This window comes from Hemicordylus capensis, chromosome 5, assembly GCF_027244095.1.
Source record: "Hemicordylus capensis ecotype Gifberg chromosome 5, rHemCap1.1.pri, whole genome shotgun sequence".
Taxonomy (NCBI): Eukaryota; Metazoa; Chordata; class Lepidosauria; order Squamata; family Cordylidae; genus Hemicordylus; species Hemicordylus capensis.
The window spans coordinates 457,979-472,483 of NC_069661.1; the positions used below are offsets into that span (position 1 = coordinate 457,979).

At 58.6% G+C, this 14,505-nt stretch overlaps 1 protein-coding gene across 13 annotated transcripts in view; it reads left to right on the top strand.

Moving 5' to 3' along the window:
• Positions 1-13,925, top strand: part of LOC128327208 (maestro heat-like repeat family member 5) — a 122,708-nt gene extending 108,783 nt beyond the window's left edge. For 5 of the 13 annotated variants that reach the window (XM_053255653.1, XM_053255657.1, XM_053255647.1 and 2 more), the window contains 9 exons: positions 171-347; positions 620-775; positions 1,385-1,507; positions 3,943-4,045; positions 4,612-4,686; positions 6,777-6,870; positions 7,850-7,902; positions 12,511-12,672; positions 12,865-13,234. In XM_053255653.1, the coding sequence (XP_053111628.1) occupies positions 171-347; positions 620-775; positions 1,385-1,507; positions 3,943-4,045; positions 4,612-4,686; positions 6,777-6,870; positions 7,850-7,902; positions 12,511-12,672; positions 12,865-13,136 (1,215 nt within the window). In that variant the 3' untranslated portion in view covers positions 13,137-13,234. Of the gene's footprint in view, positions 1-170; positions 348-619; positions 776-1,384; positions 1,508-3,942; positions 4,046-4,611; positions 4,687-6,776; positions 6,871-7,849; positions 7,903-12,510; positions 12,673-12,864; positions 13,236-13,676 lie in introns of those variants that run through there. The other 8 variants (XM_053255651.1, XM_053255656.1, XM_053255649.1 and 5 more) reach the window with 6 other exon arrangements.
• Positions 13,926-14,505: the final 580 nt, after the last annotated feature.

Here is a 14,505-nt window from a genome sequence, read left to right on the forward strand (position 1 = left end):
TCAGGCACTCTGCACAAAGTGCCAGGCTGGTTTTTATGACCACCCATTGCTGCCCAATCTGCTCAGAAGGGCAGACAGATGTGGGGGGGGAGTCCAGCCCCCCCCTCCTGCCACCCCCTGCAGCTGCCCAGCCGGTGCCCTCGCTCAGCCCCCCTCCCCCTCTTGCTCAGGTCAAGCTGCTGCGAGACCAGCTCCCGGCCCTGATCGACTCCGTCTTCAGTGGCCACGAAGGAAGCATCCTGGAGGGACTGAGGGACATCATGACGGCCGTCTACGAGATGGATGGCCAGGGGATCGGGCCCCTCTGTGTCGACCTCGCTCTGAACGTGCGCTCCTTCTTTGAGGATGTGAGTTTGGGGTCCTGGGGGGGATGTCTGTGCTTTCGTCAGCAGGGCCTGGTTGGATCCGGGGCGGGGGGGGGGGCTGGACCAGTCCCCCAAAGGGGTCCATCACTTGCTGCTGCTGCTGCTGCCACTGACCCCAGCAACAAGCACAGCCGTTGTCTCTGGCTGCTGAGGTGGCTGCACAGCAGCGCTCCGGGCGGGGCGGGGGGGGGCTCTCCCCCTGGCACGGCGGTCAACGCCGCGTGGCGTCTCTCGCTCTGCGTGCCCCTCGCCAGGAAAGAGCCAGCGTCCGCACCACGGCCATCGCCCTGTTTGGGCAGCTGGTGACCAGAGTGAAGAAGGTGGACAAGGCCCTGCTGAAGAAGGAAGTGGTGTACAGCCTCCTCCCACTGCTGCTCCACTTGAGAGACCGAGACCCCGGAGTGGCCATGGTAAAAGTCGCCCCCAGGTGGCATCTCCCCTGCTGCCAGGGAGGGAAAGGCCCTCTCTGCCACGGAGGCGCTGGGTGGCCTGCCAAAGGGGAGCGCGGGGGGGGGTGGAAGGGCCGGGCTGGGAGGAAGTGGCCTGCCCCCTCCAGCTTCCCTCGGGGGGGGGGCATTGCAGCTGGCCTTGCAGCCCTCAAGCCCCCCGCCCCCCGCGGGGCCCCTTGCCGCCCGCCACAGAGGAGGCCACACGGCTTCAGCTGCTGCTGCTCCGCCCTTTGGCGCCATCCTGTGTGGCCCCTGCCCACCCTCGCTTCCGTCCCAAGCCAATCGCCCAAGCCCTGGGTTTCGAGATGGGCCCACTGGGCAGGCGGCACTCTTGCTGAAAAGCCGCCCCTTCTGTTTCTTTTGTGAGGGGAGTCCCAGGGTCTGAGGGGCACGGAAGTGGGGGGGGTCCCAGTGAGGACTGCTGGCCCTGGGGCGGGCGGGGGGCAGGAGTGGCTGGCCCAGCCTGGAGGGCCCCGGGGCCAGAGGCACCGCCAGGCTGCCGGAGGGGGGGCCAGGGGGGCTCCTCTGCTCACGGCCTGGCCTGGCCTCCCCCCCCCGGTTGCCTTGCAGAGTTGCAAGCTGGCTTTCCTGCACTGCGCCGTCTTCCTTGGCTGGGCTCACCTGAAGCTGATGTTCCGCAGCATGGCCTGGGAGGACACCCGGAGCTGCCTGGTGACGGTGTGGAAATACCTGGTCAGTGCCTGCTTCGGACAGCCGCCTGCCTGGCGCAAGAGACCACATGAGCTTGGTGGGGGTCCTCGGTCAGAGCTGACGTTATCTGTATGCTTGACTGATCCATGCGAGAGACCGCAGAGAGACAAGCGGTGGATCACGGAGAGCGAGTCGCCCTCACAGCTCTGCCGCTCGCCTTCCAGGGAGGGCGGCAGGAGAGGAGAGCGGCCGGCTCAGCCCGTCCCGCCGGGGAGGAGGAGAGGTCAAGTCCGTCTAGGCAGGCAACTCCACCACTGCTGCAGCAGGGACCTCCCCCCCCGCCACACACACTATAGTCCACTAAGAAAGGCATCAATGGGTGTGTGTGTGTGTGTGTGTGTACACAACGCAGATGCAGCCACAGCCCTTCCACTCATCCTCGGAAGGAAGGCTGTGCTCTAGAGTCCCCTGGTCACATCACCAGTCAGTGGGCCGGTCAGAGTGGAGCCTCAAACTCTTGGCTTTCCAAAGAAGAGTCTGCAGATTCGGCCTCCCAGAGTTGGCCTGAGCTGCCTCTCCCAGCAGCAGCCAAGTCCCACGGTCCCTGTCAAGGTCCTTCGCCCAGGGCTGCAGCCTGCCTTCCCCCTTCAGGTGGTGCTCGCCAAAAGATTCCGGAATGCCAGCCAGGGTTCCTTCTAGCAGGGACTCCCAGATGTTGTTGACTACAACTCCCATAATCCCCAAGCAAAAGCCATGGAAGCTGGGGACTCTGGGTGTTGAAGTCAACAGCATCTGGAAATCCCTGTTAGAGAGAACACGGATGCCCGCCCAAGTGGGTGGGGGAACTACCGCCCGGCCCACGTTGGCCATGACACTCCAACCTTATTCACCTCTCCTTGGAAGCCCCTCTGCCCCTGCGGAGCAGCCCAAACCTGCTGCCACAGGGTCCAGTTTTCCACCCAGACCCAGCCTGGCTTTGCCTAAAGGCATGGAGATTGAGCGGCAAGCCCTGAATAAGAAGGGACACCAGGACAAGGCCCGAGAAGGGGTTTGACCAAGAGGACCAATCAGGCCTTGTGGGAAGCCCTTACGGTTTGGTCTTCTCCGGGATCGTTGGGAATTGGCCTCAACTGGAGAGGTCCTGTCCTTCCTCCAGAAGAGGCTGGATGCAGATCTGCAACTGCACATGCTCAGAAGGCAAGTGGTGGCCCTCTCACCCAGACTGAAGGCTGATGCCCAGTCTTCACTTTCCGCTCACCCCCATCATGTCAAATGCATTTTGAGGGGTGCCTCCTTACATCCCCCTCCCCAGTTCACCAGTTCCCTACTTGGGACTTAAATGAGTTCTACTTGCCCCAAGTGCCTCTTTCAAACCTCTTTGCCCCGCAGGATTACAGTGACGAACCAGCTTGGAAGGTCCTCTTCTTTGTGGCCATCTTTTTGGCCAGATGGGGCTTGGAGCTTGGAGAAACTGGAACCCAGAAACCCAGCCAGGCCTGACCTTTATTCCAAAGGCCAATTCCGTTTTTCACAGAGCCCAAGAGCTTTTTCTGCTCTCTCTCTGTCCTAGCCCCACTGGCCAAGGGGAAGAAATCTGGCCCACCTTAGCGGTTCGAAGAGCCTTCAAAAGACCCAAGGGCTTTGAGACAGCTCAATCCCTTTTGGTCTCCCCACCCTCAGTGTGTGTCTTCATGGACCCTCAGCCCAGTGGCACCACCAGAGGGCCCCCTTGTGCACCTCGCACAAGAGGTGCTCCGTTGAAACCCACATAGAAGGCTGTGCAAGGGGCCACCTTGGGGGTCTTTTACATTGAGAGGCTCAAACTGCATTCTTAAAATATATAAGCTTGGGCAGCTGTCTTCAGGGGACTCTGTTCGGAGAACGGAGGTGAGCGGTGCGTTTGCTATCCCCCCATTCCCTGGGGTCTCGGGGCCCCTTGGCAGCCTGCTTCCCAGCGCCCCCCCCCCCCCCCCCGTGGCTCCTCTCGGAGATCGGTTGGATGTCTTTCAGACAGCCCTGTGTGCTTCCCAGAGCAGCAGCACAAAACCACAGCAAGCCGCTTGGCCTGTTAAACGGCCGTTGGCTTCACAGGCATGTGGCACGGCTGGCTTTGGTCCACGGGGAGGTGGCCAGGCCCTGTCTGTCGGGGACCCCGGTGTCACCCGGGGCAGCCCTGCCGCGCTCTGTGCAGATCCGATGAGGCTCCAGCTCCCGGAGTCCCGGCTGCCCTCGCAGTGGCTGCGGTTCCCGGGGCAGTCAGGCCTTGTGGGCAGCCTTCTATGCTGCGATGGGGCAGGCTGAGCTTCAGCCCCGAGCTGCACACGAGCACCTCTAGCCAGCCATCAGTGAGGAGGGCGGTGCCCCTGAGCAGCAGGCGTGGCGCTCCCTGGGCTGCAGACCAGCTCCAGCATGCCAAGGCCATCAAGGTGCTCGGGGCCGTTCTGCACCCCACCCCACCCACTCTCTTTTCTCTGCAGATGAGGAACAACCATGACAATATTCACGTTTTTATATCCCAGGCCTTGGGCTACCTCCACCACCCCCAGATTGAAATCAGGCATGCGGCAGCACGATTCACGGGTAAGCAGAGAACACAGACGCCCCTCCTCTGCCGGTTAGGGTTAGGGTTAGGGTTGGGCAGGGCCGCAACTGCCTCCTGCTCAGGCCCTGCCCACCCCCACCCACCCCCAGGCCCTCCCAGCGCTTTCTGGAGGATGCTTGAAGGTCCCGCCAGCATTGGCTGGCTGCAAGGGGCGTTTGCTTCAGCAGCTGAGCTCCCCACGGCCGCCCCGCCCCGCCCCCGTGCCCGAGGGTCCTGGGGTCAGTGTTGTCCTGCCTGCATCCAAGGGCTTCACGCCTCCATAGGCACCCCCTTGACGCACTCCGAAGTGGGCGGCCTCAGTCCGGACTTGGTCCCTGCCCCCCCGGAAGACTCTTGCGGAATGGGCGGGGGGGGTCATTAGCCCCACCTCAGCCATTGCCCTCATCCCCACTTGCCCCTGCCGGCTTCTTCCTCCTGCACACGCGTGTGCGTAGGCCACAAGCCCCCTTTGCCACGGTCCAGCCACTGCCCTGGCTCTTCTTGCGGGGGAGGCCTCTGTCCGAGGATGATGCCAAAGAGGCTGACGAGGTCCCTCTCTGCCTAGGTCACAGTCTCAACTATTACAGCTCTGAGCTGTCCAAAAACCTGGAGCAGGAGGACATAATCTACCTGAACAAAGGTATGGCGTGACCCCCCTGGCTAGGCATGGAGAGAGCGGGAGGGAGGGAGGGAGGGAGGGAGGCTTGGGCCAGGGTGCAGGATGATGGCCCCGGGGGGGGGGGGGGGGCTGGACGGAGGAGACCTGGTGAGCAGCAGCCTTCTCTCCCAGGCCTGCGCACGGGCCTGCGCTCCCAGATCTTTGGATGTGCACACAGTTCATTCGAGATCCCGCTCAGGTGGAATCAGGAAGGCCCCACTCTGCATGCACATGGGGCGCACACACGGCCTTGATCCTGCCGCCCAGGACAAAATTCATTCCTCAGATCCAAAAAATTAGAGAGAACTCTGCTTGTGAGGGAGAAGAGCAGGTGGCCCCAATCCCCGCGTGACTGTAAGAACCTTGTTTGGCCTCCGTGGTCCACACAGGGATCACCTGAGTCTGTTTGGCTCGTGACGCAGAACGGCCAAGCCACGCAGGGCAAGCCCCCCAAGTCAGCCCCCCTCCCCGTGGCGGCGGCGGCGGTGGCAGCAGCCTCGGGGCTGGGCGTGGGGAGCTGCACGCCGTGGAGTCAGGTCTTTGGTCCATCCGGGTCAGGACATCAAAGCGCTTTGAAGGGATGCAACCGTGGCTGCCTGCAGCCCTCCAAACAGCTGCAACTTCCACCCTCCCCAGAAAGCGGGGGGGGGGGGTACCTTTTAAAGCAGAAGGGCCAGCCGCCAGGAGACGGCCTGCAGGGCTCCTCCTGGGGCCAGGGGTGTGTGACGCTGCACCCCGAACCCGAACCGGCACCCACTTCAGATTGGAAGGCTGAGGTGTGGCACCTCACACACACACACACACACACACCACGACAAGAACTTTTCCGCCTGAAAAGGTGGGGGGTGGGGAGAAGCAGCAGAGCCCAAGAGCCAGCTGGCCTCACCAGGAGCCCTTGCAGGCAGGAAGGATGCCCAGCAGCTCTCGCTCGCTCGCTCTGAGTGTGTGTGTGTGTGTGTTGTGTGCAGTGGCCGTGCCTGAGGAGAAGGCAGGCGGAGGCTGCCAAGGGCCAAGCCCCCCCCCCACCCCACCCCCTGGCTGCAGCACTCCCCAGCAAGGGAACCGGCCTCGAGGTTGCCTCTGGCCACCAGGCAGAAGGGAAGGGCTGTGGGCCACTTAGGGTGGTCTCTTTGGCACAGAGAGCTTGGCCAGTCCCAGCTGGGATGAAGCGGGGCGGGGGGGGCGGGGGGGGGTTGAGCTTGACCTTTGCACCCACCCATGGTTTTGCTGGGCCATGGAAGTGGAGGGGGGCGGGGGGGTCATGCCATGGTTGGGACTTCTAGGAAAGCAAATCCCCTGGACACTGACTTGGTTACTTAAGGCTCAAAGTGTGTGTCTCTGTGTGTGTGTGTGTGTGTGTGTGCGGGGGTGTTATCTATGAAACTGGCCATTCCAAGAGGTCAGAGTTACCCCTGACACCCGAGCAGAGCAGCACCTTTACGGTGGAGGTTCCCTTAGATTTGGCAGTGGGGGAGCAGCTGGCCCTCTCCATCCCCAGCACAGCACCCCTCCAGTGGCTGCTGCTGGGATCTGCCTTGAGTTTCTTCTAGAGTGTGACTGAGCCTTTGGGGACAGGGAACGGTCCCGTTTATTTATTCTTTTTCTCTCTGCATAAACTGCTTGGGGGGAAATGCTGTAGGAATAGGCATCGCTGGCCTCAACTGACGGGTAGGGCAAGTGTCCACATGCTGCAGTTGCTGACAGGTTGCTGAGCGGGGTGGGGGGGGCATTATCAGGATTATTATTATTATTTATTATTTTTACTTTTACATCCTGCTCTTCCTCCAAGGAGCCCAGCAGAGCGGTGTGCTCCATACTTGAGTTTGTTTTTCACAACAACCCTGTGAAGTAGGCTAGGCTGAGAGAGAAGTGACTGGCCCAGAGCCACCCAGCAAGTCTCGTGGCTGAAGGGGGATTTGAACTCGGGTCTCCCCGGTCCGAGTCCAGCACTCTCACCACTCCACCACGCTGGCTCTGCAGGCTGGCTCTACACCAGGATGTCTCTGGACCAAAGGAATCCTACGTGCGGGGGGGGGGGCACAACTGTAACCTGCACATCCGCTTTATTCTAGTTTTCCAGGAGATTGAATCCAGCCCAGACCCCATCATGGCACACTTTGCAAAAACCTATCGAGTGGTTTTGCAGAAACTGTGTGTGAAACGGAGGTGAGTAGTGGGGCTGCCGAGGAAGGGGTCACACTACGATCTTAACGGGCAAGATAAAAGGTAGTGAGGACATCTGGCTGGGGGTGGGGGGGGGCGGGGGGGGGGCTGAAGCCTGCTGCCCGGACCCTGCTGTGTGTGCATCTCCTCGTGCAAACCAGTGAGGAAGGAGGGCCCAGAGAAAAGGAAGGCAGGCATTATGTCTGGGCCTAACTTCAGCAAGTAGGAAGGAAGGAATCAGGCAGCTGTACCAAGGGTGGAACAGAACAGGCTGATGTCTGTGTGTGTGTGGGGGGGCATCCTCTCTGTTGTGAACTGAAGCCCAAGACAGGATGGGGTGGCTTGGCAGCAGTACCTGAGAAAAGGTTCTAGGTGTCTTAGTGGACAACGAGTGGAATGTGAGCCAGCAGTGTGATGAAGCTGCAGAAAAGGCAAAGGCAATCTTGGAATCCAGATCACTAGAAGTAATCATTCCACTCTAGCCTGTGCTGGTCAAACCTCACTTGGAATACGATGCCCAGTTCTGGGCCCCATCTTGTAAGGACACCGATAAAGAGGAAGGGGGCCAAGGTGGTGAGGGGTCTGGAAAGCAAACCCAGTGATGGAGGAACGGGGCACCTTTCGCCTAAGGGAAGCTCTGACCGCTGTGTGCCAGTATCTGCAGTGGAGGAGAGGGGGGGGGAGCCGACTTCAGCTCCTGAAGGCAGGGCAAGAAGAACCAAGGGGCCGGAAGGGGCAGGAATGCCCTGACTGGAAGAGCCGTCGGAGGGTGGGGCAGTCTGCCCGGTGCCCTCTGTCAGGGCGGCTGCGCAGGGGGCTGGAGAAGGTCTCCAAGTGAGCGAGGCCCCTTCCGGGCAGCTTGAAGATCCCGTGGAAGCCCGGAAGCCCCCCCCCCCACAAGCTGCCCACCCTGCCCGCTGCCCACTGCCTTCCGGGACGGCTTTCCTGGCCAAGAGACTGAACTGCCTTCTGTCCCTCACAGGCTGGCTGGAGCAGGAGAAAAGGAGGCCCAAGTGACAGACAACAGTCTGGGAGGTGAGGCAGACGGGGGCAACCCCGGGGGCCCTGGGGTGCCACCCTCCCCACCTGCCCTGCCCCCACCCCAGGGGTTGCTCTCTCCAGTGCTGGGCGGAGGACACCCGGGGGCTGCTCTGGCCACCTGTCCCGCCGTGGGGGGGGGGGGCGTGCTGAGGTCCCAGGCCGCTCTGGAGGATGCTGGGATGGCCTCTCGGTTTTGGCCGTCCTCCTCGGGTTTGTGGCTATTGAGCAAAGCACCAAGGAAGCTCCCATGCCAGTGACGGAGGGCAGAGTTTAGTGGTTGCAGCTATCACTGTAGGCAGAGTCTAAACTAAATAGGCTTATCAGGGAAATACATTGGGGGTAGGAAAGACCTGTCCTATCTGCCAGCTACATAATGAATAGGTGTGTGTGGCGGGGTGAGGGGGAAGCGATGTCTCCATCTTCTCTCTGGGAGGAGAGGAAGAGGACTGACTCACTACAGGAAGTACCTGAGGAGCCAAGGCAGGGGCCATAGAGCAGGGGACCCCCACTAGCTACCTCTGCTCCCAGTACTGCCCCAGTGGCCATTAGGATCGTTGGCCTAAAAGGCCGATGCACTGGAACGCCACCTCCAGCACTCCCCAGCTGGAGGGAGCGGGCGCTCTGGAGCCACGCTGCATCTGGGCCTCCCGGCTCAGGAAGGGAAAGCAAAAGACCTCTGGGAGCACTGCTTGCACTGGCACTTTCTCTGGGGCGCCTTCTTCCCCCTCCCCAGCAGGCTCTGCCTCCTTAAGAGAAGGGGGCATTCACGGAACCATGAGGGAGAAAAACAAGCCCAACCCGTGAACAAAATGCTCACCACTCTAAATTAATAATAAAAGTAACATTGAACTATATACTAAACTTAATATAAAGTTTAATCAAAACTTTACTGGGTTTTGGTTACACAGTGGTTGTTCTGATTAAACTTTATATTAAGTTTAGTATATAGTTCAATGTTACTTTTATTATTAATTTAGAGTGGTGAGCATTTTGTTCACGAGTTGGGCTTGTTTTTCTCTTTCCTGAACTTCCTTGGCTGCCAGGGATTTGACCGAGGCAAAGAACGCTGTGTTGTCCCCTGGAGGATTTTCAGACAGCGGACTTTACTATGAGTTTGAAGTTAAAAAACCAACTTAAAAAGGTGGATGTTTTTACCCTGGATATAAATCGGGCTGCACTCTTAACACCTGATGAAAAACCTGCATTGTGTGTGAGAAATGCTTCCGGATCGCTCGCAGGGACTTCGGGGTAAATCTGGCCAACATGTGGACGTACCCCCTCCATTCTGGAGGAGATGCACACTAAAAGCCGGGTATAAAAAACCACCTGGAGGTTATTCACACATGGCTTTATGCCTCGGAGTATCTGAAGAGAGAATCTGATTCAGAAGATTTTAAATTCAGGGCATTAAACGGACAGTTCACGTAGTGTCGACTCCTCTCCACAATCCCTGGCAGACCTTTTTTCCTGTGCGTCCCCACACTTTGCTCCAGGTCTTTCCTCCAACCAATCCTCACAGAGGAGGTGAGAGAGTTAGTGGGTTTTTTTTTTTTTTTGGCCAACTTGCCAAGGAATCAGAGGTGGGAAGTGGTTGGAAGTCCAACCTTAACCAGATGGTGGGCCATCCATGACAATGGGGAAATTACAAGAGTCCCCACCCCACGGACCACCACCCTGATCAGATTAAAAGACCAAATCAAGCGTGTGACCTGCAATATGTGTCAATCCAGACACCACTTGGGATACGCCCATAGTTGTCATGACCACTATGAACTCCTGTGCTGCCCCGGACAAACTGGTCCCGAAATGAACATTGAAGACCCACAGTACTAAAAGTCTTGGAGACTCCAATGCGAGTTCCGCGACCAAGTCCGTGAGCTCAGTAAGGGATTCCGTTGGGCAGCGGGGCGATCGGTACACCAATAGAAGTCCCAATCTATCCCTGGTCCCCAAACTTAAGTACACACATTCAATATGGTCCAATACCATAACAGGGACCCTGGTAAGGGAAATGTTATCCTTATAGGCCACAGCCACTCCAACTCCCCGCCCATGTCCCCTCACCTGCTCCTCTACAGAGTATCCTGGCAGGAGAAGCTGGGAACAGACTGGACCACTAGCCTCCCCCAACCAAGTCTCCGTGATACATACCAAATCGGCCCCTTCATCCATAATCAAATCATGGATGAGTTCAGCCTTATTTGGGACCGACCTGGCATTGCAGAGGAGTAAGGCTATGTGGGTTGTTGGCAGTGCTCCCCGAGGTCATAGAGCTGGCAGGACAGCCGGAAGGGGAGACAGCTATTGAATTTCTGACTACCCTTCCCCTGGAACGGCCTGCTGACCTGCCAACGTTACTTCTATTCCCCACCACTACCGGTATAGCTGCCCCACAGTCAACGAGGGCACCCCCAGTCTCCGCATCTCCAGACAAACCCAGACACATTAGAAATTAACTTCAGCCAAGTCTCAGTAACAAGTGGGCGAACCAGCTGCACCACCAGCTGTGCCGGTGGTACTCCATCTGTCTTTACAGGCTCCCCAAAAGCTAAGAGTCACCTCTCTCACAGGTGACTCCAAGCTGGGGCAGATGAAAATTAGTGCTCACAGATGGAAATAGTTGCCAGCACTCAGGAAGACGAAAGGGCAAAGCGCAGCTACACAGACCGACCTCCAAACTGCCCACGCCGAGCTGGGGGGAGTCTAAACTATATTGATGTATTGGTAATAGGAATTTGGGATAGGAAAGACCTGTCCTATCTATCAGCTATGTAATGAATAGGTGTGGGGGTTGGGGCAGATGTCTCCACCTCTCCTCCTGCACCTAGTGGTCATTAGGATAGTTGGTGCAAGAGGTCGATGCACTGGAATTCCATCTCCAACAGAAGAGACCTTGCCTCTACCCAAAGACATTGTTCACCACCACCACCCCACAGCCCTGTCTGGCCCAGAGAAGGGATGGTCATGGGGTGGACAGCATAAGAGGCATTTGCTCCCCCGCAAAAAGAGGTGGAAGACCTCTTGGAGGAGGAGGAGGAGGTGGTGGTGGTGGTGGTGGTGGTGACCCCAGGCTAGTTGTGAGTTTCCAGCAGAGGGTTTTCCCTCCCACCATTCTTTCCAAAGCAGTGAAGACCGCATCTATGGAGAGGAGGGCAGGCAAGGGGGACTTCTTTCTCACTACTATTTTACTTTGCAATTAGTTCAATTAAAAGTTGCTTCACAAGTTTAGTATATATATATTAAAAAAACATCATCCAAAAGAGCATAGGGAACAATCAAAATGTGGTCAAAAGCATATCTCCTAACCTGACTCTCACTGAGCCCTAACTTAGAGTCCTTGATGGTCACATTTAGCAAGTCTGGGTTTTCTTTAGTTCAGCCTCAGGTCTTGTTTTCCCCCAGTTCCTAGTGATTTCAGCTCTGCAGAGATTACACCACTCTGCCAGTGATTCAACAGCTCGATGCCATAATTCTTCAGTTCTGTAGGCTCTCTCCAGACTGTCTTTCTTCAAGTCTTCAACTTTGCCTGCATGCTGAACTCCTCTCTGATTTGGCAATGCACACTACTTCTTCCTCTTCCTCTTTCCACTTTAAACTCACTCAGACTCCATCTCCAACCTCCACTGTTGTCTCACTCAGACTCCAGCTTCACTCCTTCTTCTGACTTTCTCCAGGACTCTAACTCTAACTCTCTAAAGAACCCTTCTATATAAACACAGTTTTTGTTCCAATGGATTTTTAAACAACCCAAGCAGTGTAACACAAACTTTCCTCCATTTTTCAACCCTTTCCTCCAAAACCAAACTGTCAGATTGATATTCTCAAAGTGAAACTAAGGCACAGCAGGCATGAACACTTGACCCTGCCAGTTTTCTCTTACACAGGGACTTGCAAGCATTTTATAATCACAATCTATTTACAATAATGATGAGGTTTGTGCATAATAATGCAATTCACAATTCATTTATAACACAAGGGCTTATTGACAAAAACAAAGCGGTCTAGGCCTCAGTCCTCCACACAAGGCTACACGATCTGGGGGGTTTGGGTTTAAGGAAAAAGGTGATTCATGATAGAGGTCTATAAAATTAGGCATAGAGTGGAGAGAAAGGTTTTTCTCCCTCTCTCTCAACTCTAGACACAGGAGTTGCCATTGCCAGGACAGACAAAAAGAAGCACTTTTTCACACACCACATAATTAATCTATGGAATTCTCTGCCACAGGATGTGGTGATGGCCACCAGCCTGGATGGCTTTAGAAGAGGCTTAGATAAATTCATGGAGGACTGGTCTATCAATGGCTACTAGTCGGTGGCTATAGGCCACCTCCAATTGCAGGGGAGCAACAGCAAGAGAGAGAGAGGGCATGCCCTCCCCTCTTGCCTGTGGGCTTCCCAGGGGCAGCTGGTGGGGGACTGTGGGAAAACAGGATGCTGAATTAAAGGTGCCTTCTTGGGCCTGATCCAGCAGTGGGGCGGGGGGCTTCTTCTTCTGTTCTTACGGCTTGCTTTGGAGGTGGGAGTGAGAAGCCTCCTTCCTAAAAGCAGCAGCAGCATTTGGGGATAGATGAGAAGCTAACCCTGCACCTTTTCACCACTGAAGGAAAGCATCTGAGCAGCGACTATGACGTGAGAGTGGCGAGCCCGCGGCTGCTGCTGCCGCCACCAGACTCTCCACTGCCAGAGGGGCCCGCGGTGCTCCTGGGGAGCGACTTTCTGACCGTGCAGACTCCCAAGCGGGCCAGGCGCCCCCTTGCCCTTCGAGGTACTCCTGAGGAATGGCCCGGGCTGGTTGGGGGTGCCCTGCCCAAAGGAGGGGTGAGGCCCCGGCCTTCTCAGGCCTCCATGGAGGGCAAAAGGGTCAGGGCTGCCAGAAGGGCCCCCCGCCCGCCCACCCGCCACTCAGAGCCCGGTCTGAGAGGAGGCGGCTCAGGCTGCACCCTTTGGCCCCCGGCAGGGAGGGCGCCATCCGCTGAAGCCAGGGAGCGAGACCGGCAGCACTGGGCTGAAGCTCCAGCGGGGAACTTGGCTCCCAGAGGGGCCCTCGGCGATGGAAGCAAGCAGAGCCCTCCACAGGCAGACGCCCCTCTTAGCCAGGCAGGCATCCAGCCAGAGCAGGTACCTCCGTCGGAAAGCCCCTTCCCCAGGCAGCCCCCCCCCCAGGCCTTCCCAAGGCTGCAGGGATCAGGGCAGCCCCGGAGAGAGGGCAAGGGAAGGAGGGTCCCTTAAAGTGGCCGCTGAGGGACCCATCCGAGTCCCGTTAACGTGCCCAGCTGACCCCACTCGGCTTGCAGCTCTGGGGCAGGGCATCTGCTGGGCAGGCCCAAGGTCCCGGTTCAACCCCGGCAGCCCTGAGCTCGATGGAAGAAGGGCCTGACCCGGCAGAAGGTGGCTGCCTGTGTGCTGTGCCCAGCCCTGGCTCAGCTGCAGGAGGGCTCCAGGCATGAGCAGCAGCCCCCCTGGTGTCAGGAGGGGGCTTTCCACAGTTCCCAAGGGGGGTTGTGGGCCCCCAACCACCCCCCTCCCAGCTGAGCCCCCTATAGGCCTGGAGAGTGGCACCTCTCTGCAAGCCAGAGGGGGCAGCCGTGGGCAAGAGGGGCCTCTCCCACGCCCTGGGGCATCGGCAGCATCTCCCAAGGCAGGGTGGTTTCCTTGCCTCCAGCCTGACTCCGCCACATCGTAGAGCCCTGGCGGGCAGGGGCCTTGGTATTTGGGGGGGGGGAATCCATGCCAGGTGCCCGCTGGCTGAGCCCACGCCACTGCTTTCAGGGCCGCTGACCAGACGCATGCTTGGGAACCCCTGCAGCAGACCTTGGCTCCTGCTTCCGTCCTGGAGACCCCTGGGCCATTGCTGCTGCCGCCGCTGCCGCCGCCACCTCCTCTCTGGAAGACGCTGTGGCCGCCGCGCTACTCCTCAGGAAGCTCAGGAGCCAAGGCCTGCCTCCGGAGCGTGTGCTTGTTTTGTTTAACGATGGACGTATGCAGCCTCACAAACGAAATACACCAGCATAGAACGTTTGCCCCCTGGTCAGCATGCTCCGGGGTCCCTCCCAGCTCCCCTCCGCTACGCCCTGCCTTGTGTGGAGAAGGCAGGAGGGCCTTCGAACCCTGGCAGAGCCCTGGCTGTCCCCTCCGCCCGTCGGCAGGGCCTTTCCTGTGGTGGCATCCCAGCTGCACTCACTGGGCCAGCCGCGCTTCCCCCAGCAGGCTGGACGTGGGAAGGGGGCCTTGGTGGGAGGAGGCTCCCAGAATGGGCACGGCCCCCAACCCCGTGTTTGCCAGTGAAGGCCCCCCCAGCCTGGCCGCTTCTCTGCTGGCCTCTTCCTCGGACGCCTGATGTCGCCACAGAGCCTCTCGGATTGGGCCCCGTAGCGACAGCACTGAGTGCCGCCAGAGCGAATCCCGAGGGTGCCGCCCCCCCCCCCCGAGTTGCCTTCTCTGGCCCTGCATGGCGCCGTCAAATGTGCCGCCCAAACGCCGGGTCGGGGGTGGGCTTCCTGGGGGGGTTGGTGGCGGGGGGGGCAGCTCCTCTCAGCAGCCTTCCCCAGAAAGACTGGAGCCCCCCTGCCCCCCTTCCCAGAAAAACCACCCCAAAGGG